We start from the raw sequence: 12527 nt of genomic DNA, 5'->3' as shown, positions 1-12527 counted from the left end.
AGTACATTTTCAGTCAGCACAAAAGGGGAAAATATATGCATTATCAACTATAATCTTTACTCACGTTAAACTGAATTACGTCTGATAGACTATATCGGAAATATTTATGCACAATAACAATCCGCTTTTTACATAAAATAGTCTACTACCCGGCGTTGCCCGGGTGTTTATTAATGCAACATACCACTCAGATAAATATTTGGATGGATTCTATCCACATGGTCGTACAAGAATTACATCAATCCGTTTTCCAGGTACAAACCCTCAAAGAACTCAAATAACTTGTAAATCACTCATTTACTTTACGACGTGCACGGTTCTCCTCGAAAATGAAAGTTATGTCATGTGACGCGAGTTCAACACTCAGGCTTGAACCAAAAAAAAAAAAAAAAAGTCAGTGAAATTTTGTGGCAGATTGCGGAAAACCCCCATAAAGTAAACATTTTAAATCCCCTGATTACAGGAAAAGCCTCAAAACAAAAACAAGAATTTTACCTGAGCATATTCGAGAAAAAAAATGGCAACAGATCTTTCATCTCAATGATTTTCTTCACGCTCACATACATTTTAATAAAAGCATTGTTGCGGAAAGTTGAGATGAAGCACTGAATAATAATTTAATTGGAGGAAAGCCTTCGAAAAATAGGGATTTGATTTTGAAATCTAAGAGTAATAATTAATAGTTTTTAATTGATATCTTCGCTAATTATTATCGGAGGATTATGTTAAATAGCCAAACATGAAGACGGGAAGATGACGAATCCATCGATACCTGGTTCGATGGTCAGTTCACTGTCGTTCGGGAGAAGAAGCTTGGACATAGATAGATAGATAGATAGATAGATACTCAGATTTTATATGTATAAGATGGTTTTAAAATAAAAGAGTTTTAAAGTCTGGAAAAAAAAAAACCTTCGTATAATTTGAAGTGACAGCGAATAATACCATGTCAAAAAAGCTCATTTGATTTTCATTCAAAATTCAATTTTAGCAATTAAATTAAAAATGCCAAGTGATAACTTTTATGATTTTTTCAGTATTAATTTAAAAAACAAAGATTTCTTGAAATCGTGATAACAGTATACTAATTACTTCAAGACAATGAGTAAAGGCAAGGGAGCCAAGTCATTAATGACAGCTTCCTCTTTGCCTGTAGGGTTGTTTTGTTTTATGTAGCATGGAATACGTGAAAGGAAAATTCAAGCTAGGTAAATAAACAATTTTACAGACACAGCCGCAATCTTTGGCGATTGAATACTTTGACCTTGAGGAAAAAAGATGCACAAATATGCGGCACTGTATAATCGCAACTCATTAATTTTACTTTTTTTAAAACAAATAACTGGCGGAAAATTCGTAGGGAATCAAAGTAATTCATTTTGCAAGAGAAAAAAAATCATTTGATCAATTCCCTGAGTGATAAAGTTCCCTGATTTTTCCCTGATCTGTCGCCACCCTGTTATAAATAAAAGTAAAGTTTCAAAGAAATTCTGTAAGGAAGTTCTGTGGCGGGCCTGCGTCCAGGAGACCCCATAGCACCAACAGCGTTGAAATTTTGTACAAAATTACTTCGAGCCCCGGGGGTGTGCACCTGGGGTTTTATTTTTTTTAATTCGAATGTTTTTTTATAATAAATTTTTTAAGCTCAAATTTCGCGTAAATTGGCTATTATTGCCTATTAAAGGGGTGAAAAATTACTTGCATATATTGATATTATATATCGTTGGAAAGGGTAAAATTTTCCGCGTTCTACACAATTTGTTTCAATGCTCTAACTTCAATACGGAGGGAGTTATTTGCGTTTTCAGCTCGAACCTTTTTAGGCTTAGCTAAAATTGAGGCACTTCTTTCTTCATTAAATCTATCAGTAAAAAGCGAGGAATAGTCCCACTTTTTTCTTTTTGACACCACTGGAAAGAGCGGCTTTTTTTACTCCAGATCTAACACGACCTGTGGTCGAAAAATAAGCTTCTATATCCAAATGAAAAAAAGTAACAAGCCGTTAAAAATCAAGTTAGAATATTCTCATATCCATTAAAATTATTGATGTTTTATTTGGCGTTGCCATAGCTACATCTTTTCGATTCGCATGTTTCTTCTTTCTTATTCATAAACTTTAAGAGTTTCGATTTTAACGGAAAATCTTAGGCTCAACTCAATTCAAGCCCTAAGCTAAAAAGCAAAATATATTACTAGAGACCACGCATATATGAAAGCGACCTTTCAAACGTAAAAAACTGCAGTTTTGCAATGCTCTGGAGCGCTTTAGCCCTTACGGCTCTGCAAGTTGGTACAAGTTATTTTGAAACAAAGGGAAGGGGTGCTTTTTGATCCAAACAAGGGAGTTTATAAGGGGGGGGGAGAGCATAATGTGTTTTTAATATGTTTCTTTTTAATTGACGATTTAAATCTTTGCGAATCAAATAAGATTGCAAAGCAATCTTCGGGGGTTGGTGAGCGGTAGCGAGCAGGGGGCAGAGCCCTCCTAGTTTTGGAAAAAAAAAAAAAAATGTAAGAAAACTTAGTAGATAATGCATTAGCAATTGTCCCCCCCCCCCAAAAAAAAAATAAATTAAAGTAGCTATTGCATTTCCTTTCTTTAAATCGGGAGGTCAGGAGTTGGGGCTATTCCCCCACTTAATGTCAGTTTACTTAATTGGCCAACTAGTCCGGTGCCTAGAGACCCTGTTATTTAAGGGATACAAGAGGGCCCCGAAGAAGTGTTTGGCCTACGACCTCTGATATCTGAATCGGGGGCCCTAGGTCAATAGGTTCTGGGATCCTAAAGGGGACCAGAACAAATACATTATAAGCATTTAAAACTAAGCTTGATTTACGGAAAAAATTAACAAAATTGAATGACAACAAGGTTAAAAAAAAAATTTGGGCCCTTTTCAATTCCGTCCCCCCCCCCCCCCCCGCCCTACAGATCCTACCCAAAAACTTCTCTTGGGTGTCTTTTTCCGGGCTCCGGTACTGTTAGGACTTTTTCCTTTTCTTTTAGGAATTTTCCCTTCTTTTGGTGGCAGGTGGCCTATAGGGAGGGAAATATGGTACTTTTTGCACCGAGCCAAGGTTTGGTTTTTGCGTAGGGAAGTTCAGGGCCGTCGGTAAGGGGGGGGGGGGGTGACACCCCTCCACTTTTTTGGAGAAAGGGGGCGCCGATTTTACGTTATTATTAATTTGAAATGTAAGGAATCAAACCGCAAATAGGAAAAAATGCGGAGGGTTCTTAAATGCAACTTAGAAGAAAAACAAAATAATTAAAACATAACTAGCAACATCAGTAAACCTAAAACATTCGGTACTCTTCAGCTACCGCGGCGCTAATCGCCAAAAAAAAAAAAAAAAAGGGGGCCGCCAATTGTCAACACCCCCCAGATATTTTAGCTAGCGACGGCCCTGACAATTGGCCCTTCTCTCTACTTAGGGCCTGTTTACTCAATAGGTCAACTAGGTCGTGGCCTAGAGCCTCTGCTATTTGGGGGCCCCAAATGGCTAAAACTATTTTAGCACATAACAAAAATTGTAATGTTTGGCTACGTGAGGGCCCAGAAAAAGTATTTGGCGTAGAGCCCCCGATTCCCTTTACCAATATAAGCTTTTGAAACTAAATTTAATTTTCAGAGAAATTTAATCAAATGTATTGAAAACAAAGCCCAAAAATTTTCGGGCACCTTCTGACTCCAGGTCTTTCCGCGTTGCGGTACGTAGTTACGCTACTGACTGCGTTGTTATTTGTTTATCTCGCCTACATTGTTTTTTTTTTCCCCTCGTCGATGATTTTCGTAACTTCGGTGCTATTTTGGTTTTGATTTGAAGAATATTGATATGCTCAAATTATTTGCTGGATCTCATCTATGGGGAAACGCGTCCTTTATAAACCTTTCATTTGATTCACTTTTTTTTTGCACCTTCATCCCACTTAAAATATGAGGGAGCCAATAGCGCATAAATACTCAATAGTTTTTCATTGACTATTTTTTACGCTACTTCTCTCTTTTGACGGTCTGATCTCGTGATTACTTATTAATAATTATAACCTATAAATTTACTTTATAAACAAAAAAAAAAATTCATTTTCTTGAGACTGCATACCTCGTTCCTTTTTTAGTTTTACTTGCTGCATTTGTAAAGAATTGAATAATTTAAGGGGCAAAACATTTTTTTTTTTAATTTCAGTAAACTATGCAATTCATTTAAACTTTTAACATGCATACTTATTTAGCAATCAATAATTTATTTTTAAAAATTAAAAAGTTTGGCCACTATTAAAAAAAAAAATAATTTACGAAAGTTTCATATTTAAAATCCCTAAGACCTTTTTGTTTTTGCATTTACTTCAAAAATGTTTTTTGCTAAATGATCACAATAATCATCTCTAAAAATCTGTGCATTCATTTGCTTTTTTTCATTAGAAAATTTTCTGTGATTAATTATGTAAAAAATCGAAAAAATTTCTTAACAAATTTTATTTTTAAAGGTATAATATGCTCTAAACATTTTAGTAATGTATAAAATGCTTATCCAAAGCACAGTTTTGTTAAATATATTATCCTGACTGCAAAAAGTATTGCTTTAAAAATGTATCTTAAAAAGAAAAAAATCCTTAAAGATTCCAATAGCATGAAAAGACAAAAAAAAAAAAAAAAAAAAAAAAAAAAAAAAAACATAAGAACACATAATATCGAGCATGACCTAAAGCCACTCATAACTTTTTAAAAAGTTGAACTAAAGTGACGAAACTTTTCCCCATGGTTTGGAATAATTTCTAATTTTGAAATAAGCTATTATTTTTATTCGATTGTTTGGTCATTTTTGCGGTAATATAACCCCTTAAAAGCAAAATGGGGGGGGGGGGGGGGACTCGCATTTGATCCTTTCTGGTACCAACGAAATAAATGTTAAACTTCTTTGAACTGTTTCAATTTTTTTTTCTTAAACATAAAGTGTGTCCGAAAAAATCCACTTTTTAAATGCTCTATAAAGATTCAATTTTTTTTGTACAGCCAACTGTATTAAATTTTTTATCTTACTTTCGAAAATTGAAGCCTTTAGACTCAGTTGTTTGAATAAATTATTTCTGGGGCGATCCCCCCCCCCCCTTCCCGAATTCTTTTCATAAGTTATTTGCGGGAGGGGGGGGGGGGTGCAGGCAGACAGAAGAACTGGCACATAGGCTGCTTTCAGGTCTTCAAAGACTCATTGCATTGATGTATTTTTAATTCATTTTCGATTTTAACTTTTTTTTTTTTAATAAAAAATAAGTACTTTCATGCTTTTAATTATTTACATTATTTCTCCTTTGTTTATTAATATTAATAGTAACGAAAAAAATAAGGTAGTGAATATAAACAGGGGTAGAAGTGGTTGACTTGTAATATATAGGACATTTTCCACAAAAAATATACAGCAAATATAGGACATGTTTTTATGAATGATTTTGATGTGAAAAAATAAACAATACATACAGTAGGCGGCGCTTAATGTGATCACTTTGGGACAAATGTAGTTTGATAACAATAACCGATTGATAACAATATCCAAATATAATCCAGGATGCACAAAATGATTTTTTCTTTCAATTAAGAAGCATTGATTTTTACAGCTGCAAATTAAAAGTACAATGACTCAACTGAACGCAGTTTTAAATTATAAATTACTAAATTAGCAGAATGGAATAGCTCTTTTTTCCATCGATTAAATAAACCATCCCTCTGATGCTACTGAGTCAGTCTTTTTTGTCCATTTTAAAAGCAAGATCTTCTGCTTTTTGTTGCATGGACCGTTTACTTGCGCATCCTTTTCCCTGACGTTTGCACACCACAGTTTCAAAGCAGATTCAACTTCACCATCTTTTCCAGCACGGTTTCGCTTTTTGTTTAAATTTTAATTAGGCTTCACTTTGTTTTAAATCTCGTCACTCATCAGTTCTTCTGCAGCATTTCAATGACTCATCACGGTGAAATTGTTAAAGCGTTTTAAAATGTAACTTTTTTCCTTGACAGTTAAATCATTGCATCTTTTCTTAATCTTGCAAATGTTTGGCCGTTTAGAGTGAAGGTTTCTGTGTAAGCAGGGAGAAAAATATTCTGCTTTATTGGTAAAAGAGGAACTTGTTTTCCTGGAAGCTACGTGTCAGGATTTGCCTTTGTATTTCTGTTGATTGAGGAGAAAAAAAGGGGGGAAAATTGAAATTTTATGGAAAGTTCGATTTTTTTAACGCATGGTAATATAGAAGTGTTTCGGGACTTCTTAATTTTGATAATACTAAGCGAATGATAACATTAACTGTGATCACATTAAGCGGCGCCTACTGTAGTTTATTTTTTCTAATTATTTTTGCACCAATTATTATCAATGATTTCAATGAATCATACTGCATACAATTTAAAAACCCAAATAAAAATGTTAGAGTTTCCTGTTCCTGAAAGAATAATGTAATAAAAAGATAAGTTTACTTATATACAAAAAATATTTTCAAACAAATTTAAACAATCTGAAATATATTTACAGTTAATACAACTATTTGCAATCATCAATTATTTATATTTTGGAGAAGCTTTTGCCTAACATTTTTCTACATTTCATCTTTAGCCAAGTACATCAAATCCATTCCTCAAAAATTTTTACATTAATCTCTCTTTTTTTGCATAATTACCTACATTTAAATACTTTAAATAGATTTTTTTTGTATTAATAATGGCTGAATCTTCACCACATTTTGTTGTTAGTGAAGATTCATTAATAAAGTTCTTTATCAAAAGTTTGGAGAGCTTTTCATAAAATATGGATAACTGAAGCTTTCTCTTAAAACAATTTTTAAATTTTGTAAAAATACTCTACACTTACAACAAAATTTAAACAGACGGATGCCGGCAGACATTTAAAAATATATATATATATTATACTTATGTATGTCATTTTTAAGCAGTCTTGGATTATCTTTTGTCAACTTGTGAGATAAAGTGCAAATCAAGTAACCTAAAGGCTTTTCAATAGTCATTTTCTATAAATCTTTATAACAAACTAAGGGAATATAGGAAATATAGGACAATTTGCAAAAATATAGGAAATACAGAACACTTTTGATGCTTTTTTTGAAAATATAGGAAATATAGGATATATAGGACTACTTCTACCCCTGTATAAATTAGAAAAATTTTAAATATTGTTTGTATTTAATATTTCTTTTTTTTATTGTTTCATACAAAATATCTTATAAGTGAATTGATGCACAAAACAAAAAGTTTCATAGATCATTTCAAAATAACATGAAAACAGAAACTGCATAACAAAGCTATTTCCTACAATTTATAGGATGAGTTCATTCATTCATCATGATCAACTTTCTCGACGCCAGGACAGTTACTTGAAATGTCATCTTCTGAATCATATTTTATACCACACCACAAACAATAAAAATATTTTGACCTCAAATAATCTAAAATGAATTCAAGCTGCTCTTCTGCATCTATTTCTTCCTCTTCCTCCTCCTCGTCTTCATATTCCTCTTCATCATCATCCTTCTCCTGTGTGAACCAAAACCACGCTCTCATTGGTTCCTGAATGCCACTCTCAGTATCCAACTGTTCGCAGACTTTTTGCCCTCTCTTCAAGTCGCCCATTAAGTTTTTATACATAACTTTACTACGCATCCTCTCCCGAAATTCCTCCGTAAGTTTTTCTGTCTCCTTTTCTTTGTAAACTTTCATCTTCACTTTCCTCTCTTCCCTCCGTTCAATCCTCTTTCGAATTTCGGATTCCCTACCGAGGCCTCCTCTTCCTTCCTTAACTTCAACTTTAATCGGCTCAATTAGTCCTGCATTTGGATTCGATTTGTTTTCAGGCCCCAACTTCATGCCTGGTTTATAACCCATTTTTTGAAGCAAAGCAAAGCCTTTATTGTCTGAATTAAGCGCCGAGTCTAAACCAATGTTCCTATTCTCTTCTTCAATTTGTTTTCTGGACTTTGTTCTGTGCAATTTATTACTCTCTACTCTCTTCTTTTCAATTTCGTGTTTTCTTTTCGCACTCTTTGTAAAAGTTAAGCCAGGCCTAATATCTTCCGTCACATTTAAAAATGCACTTGACATGTAATCATCATCATCATCAGACATCTGGATTAGGGAAAAAAAGAAAAAATCAACTGAGGAAATACTCTTAAAGTAGAAACAATTTTATAAAATTGAACAAAAATTCTTCACAATTATCATGATTTGCAATTTGCAGCACTCATGTCCAACCTCTTTTTACCTGAGGGACGGCATCTCATATAAAATTGAATCTAACAGGAGAGAACACATTTAAAATTTGAATACAGTAGATTGTTACAACGCACTAAACCCTCTATAGTTCTTCTAAAAGCTCTCATGAGTAAAGTATTCAAATTTTCTGTGCTAATTTTATAGCAATTTACTTACAACCTAAGGGATAGGTTTACTTCTAAAGACAACAAAATAAGAAGAACAAGTCCCTCAACGTGGTTTAACTTATACAAATACAAAAGTGACGACCAGCAACAGGCTCTGGGCCCAGCTAGACTGGTGCTAGTCAATTTACAATCCCCAGTGAAGATCAATGCCCCTCTTAAAACGGTCTACTCCCTTTCTCATTGCCACCTCTTCCGGTAAGCTGTTCCAAGGTTCCACTACCCTGCTAAAATAATAATTTTTCCTAATATCCATGTTAGCCTGAGATTTTAATAGCTTAAAACAATGACCCCTTGTCCTGTTTTCAGTGCTAAACTTCAGCCCTGTTACATCTTTCGTTTTAATAAATTTAAACAGCTGAATCATGTCTTCTCGGTCTCTTCTTTGCTCAAGACTGTACATTTTAAACCTTCTAAGCCTGGAATCATAATCTAAGTGGGAAAGTCCACTTATTAGCCTTGTAGCCCGCCTTTGAACCCTTTCCAATACATTAATGTCTTTCTTAAGATAAGGAGACCAAAACTGAACAGCATACTCCAAATGGGGTCTTACCAAACTTCTATATAAGGGCAGAAGAACTTCTTTAGTTTTGTTTGAAATAGATCTATTGATAAAGTCTCATAATTTATACTTCAATTAAACACATTATAAATTTTAAAAAATAAAAGCAAGAAAAAATAAAGCTTTTTGGTAGAGTTTAAATTAAAAGCAAGCTATTTCCTCCAATATAAATGTCTGAATACTCAAATCAAAATTAAATTAACGTATGTATCCAATGACATATCATTCGAGAATGATTTTCATAAATAAAATTCTTTAATTAATGAGAACCTGTAGTAAAAAAAAAATATATATATATATATATGCATTAAAGAACTTGTAGTATAATAAGGTAAAAAGGGAAGAAACCCCAACTTAAGCTGCAGGCATGAAATTATAAAAATGTTTCTTTTATATAATTAACATTATAATTTTATTTTCTAAAAAAGACAGAAAAAGAAATATCATGAAAGGCAAAGTGAAATAAGATTGTAAACGATAGCAAGCGCTGATGCATTTTCAAAATGAAATTTCAATTCTGAATAGTTTTCCTTTTAGAAAGACAATTTGCTTCCATACAGTGCTGTAGTTGGGGAAAAATAGCTGTGGAAACTGATTTTTTTTAATAGGGTATGCAGTCATATAGTTGCACTACATTTTATCGGGCTAAAAATGCTCAGTTCTGCTTTTAATTCATTTACTTACGTTGAAAGGATGTTTTTAAAAAAATTTACATAAAACAATTCAAACTAAAGGCTGTCCACAATAATATGACGCAGTAAGAAAAGTGGAGAGTTCGTGACAGGGAAGTGTGACAACACATATTTTAATTTAAATTAAAAACATTTTAAAATCAACAAATTAAATATTTTTTATACATTTTCAATCTAAAGTTAATTTTAGAAAGACAAAAATGTGATTTTCTTCTGATGGGTTTATTTTGCATTCTCATTGCTTTTGCTTTGCTTCGAAAAGCACTGTTGCTGATTTAAGTATAAATTCTAGTTTAAAGTTAAAAGGAAGCCTCCTTGGGTATTTGCACTTTTTAAAAAATTTGGGAGTCATTTTCACAAAATGCAAACAATCTTAGCAGAGAGGATAATGAAACATAAAAAATGTTTTTTCAAAATTCAAAGACTATTTCCAACTGGTAATTTAGTAGCTTAGTTTGCACTAAAAAGTATGAAGTGAACAAGTATATGATTTTTTGATTTACATCACTCAAAAAATGCTGTTAATCTGAATAAATTAAAAATTTGTTTGAAGCAATACACAGGTGGTAAATCCATCCGTCCAAAGCTGTATATATATCCCCTATTTGTTCTCTCAAACTTATACAGTATTATGGCAATTAATTGGGAAATTTTATTTTTTTCGCTTTATCACACGTAAGCGAATGAATAAGCACTCAAATTCAGCTCAGAGTTAATAAGAGAAAATTCTGAAGTAGTTTCATGAAAAACAACAGGAAATATTTTGATAGTTATTATTTTTGTTCATTAACAAATACCGACCAATAAATTGACGCATTTTGCATGACGAAATGTCCAACTTTTTTCAAAATAATATTTACTTAACAACAACAACAACAAAAAAATATATATAGAAGCTTTGAAAACTTTAAAGAATGGTTTATTCACAACAATATATGAAATAAATATGTTCAAAAATTGCGTGATTTTTCCAATACAAGATCAAACAAAAAGGGAGGTGAGAAATTTTTTATTTCAACACTTATTCATTTGAAATTGTTCAGTGATTAACTTTCCAACATGAAACAGACGTTTACAGAAGTATTCAAAAAGGATAGACTTAATTAGGGTGATTCTGTGATTATCCAGTGGACTCAGATTATAAGAATGATCGTTTAATGAATTGAAAATGTATTTTGCAGTACTACACTCTAAATGTTTCAAGCTAACCATAATTAGTTTACTAATGATGCGTTTTGTTTTCAAGTAACCGATAGCTTATAATCCTTGATAATCATTTTCTGCCATCCTGCAAATTTCTACCACATCTTATGAAGGGAATGTTAGTCCACCTTTGTTTTTCCTATTTATGAAAGTACAAGAACCTGTCTTTTTATTGCTCTCAAGGACACACAGCAAACATTTTGCATTTTTCGTCAACTTAAAATGCACACACTCAAAAATATATTCACTAAAGTCACACACATAATCATTTGAGTGGAAATCTACTGCATCATTATCATTTCTCGATATATGTTCTTTGACAGGATCATCATTAATGAAATAGTAAAAATAATTTATGGCTGAAGAAATATTTAAAATGCTGCTGCTGCTCAATGGAAAACAACTTGCACTTTTGCTGGTTACAATTTCTGTGAGGCACAAAAGTCTAACGTATGCAGATTCAACTTGTTTTGCAGTCAGATTATTGTTATATCTCCCCATGCAATGAATAGCTAAAAAAAAATTTCAAATGATCCACTGAAAATTTATTCGCCAAGAGGAATTGCATTTTAAGACACTTGCCTCTAATCAATTTTTCGTAAATACCACAGATACTATGTATACGAATTAAAAATCCAAGAAATCCGGTCTTCCCGTTACATTCTAAAATGGATTGCCCTTTAGGGGCAGTTTTTAGCTTTTCCAGGTATCAAAGAATGCAGAAAACTTGGTTTTGTTATTTTCAATAAATGGGCTGTTAAAGCATTTACTCAGCAACTTTCGAGAGTTTAGAGAATAAAATAGGTTATTGAAAATCCAAACAAAATTTACTGTTACAGTGCATTCTTGAAATTCAGGATATTTTAAATCCTTTTCTAAACACTCCAGGGCATCTGCAACACTATGGCTGAGAGTTTAAGCAGCTAAGCTTACTTTCATTTTCTTTCTATGCCATTCAATGTGCCATTTCTTTAGTTTTGTGGCCGCCAGAAGCTCTTGACTATTCTATAATTTTTTAAGTTTAATAATATGATCCCAATAGAATAAAACCATCTGGATGCCAAAGTGACCCTTTGGAAGCAAGGGTATTTCTGGTTATTTTTATCATATGGCTATAAAAACGCTAATTTTGATTATAGGATGCTGAAAAGATGGCTTTAAATTGTAAACCTCCAATTTGTACTAGTGCCGTCAAAAGTCGAAAAGATTACTTCAGCACCAGTCTCATGAACAAATTCAAGTTCACTTTTAATTAAATTTACTATTTCATCTTTCATTTGCACTTAATCCATTTGTTAAAAAATAGCCAATAGGCAATTTCCATTCATCATTAATGCAATTTAGCATAAACACATATCCCACATATCTGTAGCCAGAATTCAGCCACTGTCATTGAATTCAGCCACTGTCTAAATTCACATAGCTCTAAAATGTTTTGCCATCCCACTCTATGTGCTGCCTTATTGCCATTTCATCAACAATTAGTGTACATGCAACAGCTTTTTTTTATATTTTTTAATTGCTGCTTCTGCCCATCTGATTTTCACTGTAGAGGTATCTAGAGCTTCATGCCACTTTTTCAATGTTTTAGGGTGTAGCAAGATTGTTCTAAAAGCTTTCCTCACATTTTCTTTGCCGA

The 12527-nt window shown here is 32.7% G+C and overlaps 1 protein-coding gene across 2 annotated transcripts in view; it reads right to left on the bottom strand.

The window, feature by feature from the left end:
• Positions 1–7200: 7200 nt before the first annotated feature.
• Positions 7201–12527, bottom strand: part of LOC129222322 (G patch domain-containing protein 11-like) — a 40810-nt gene continuing 35483 nt past the window's right edge. Inside the window, exon 5 of one of the 2 annotated variants that reach the window (XM_054856815.1) lies at positions 7201–8120. In XM_054856815.1, the coding sequence (XP_054712790.1) occupies positions 7332–8120 (789 nt within the window). In that variant the 3' untranslated portion in view covers positions 7201–7331. The remainder of the gene's footprint in view (positions 8121–12527) is intronic. The other variant, XM_054856816.1, reaches the window with a different exon arrangement.

Source organism: Uloborus diversus, chromosome 5 (assembly GCF_026930045.1).
Source record: "Uloborus diversus isolate 005 chromosome 5, Udiv.v.3.1, whole genome shotgun sequence".
Taxonomy (NCBI): domain Eukaryota; kingdom Metazoa; phylum Arthropoda; class Arachnida; order Araneae; family Uloboridae; genus Uloborus; species Uloborus diversus.
The sequence above is the reverse complement of the archived record's forward strand: the minus strand, read 5'-3'. Positions and strand labels throughout refer to the sequence as shown.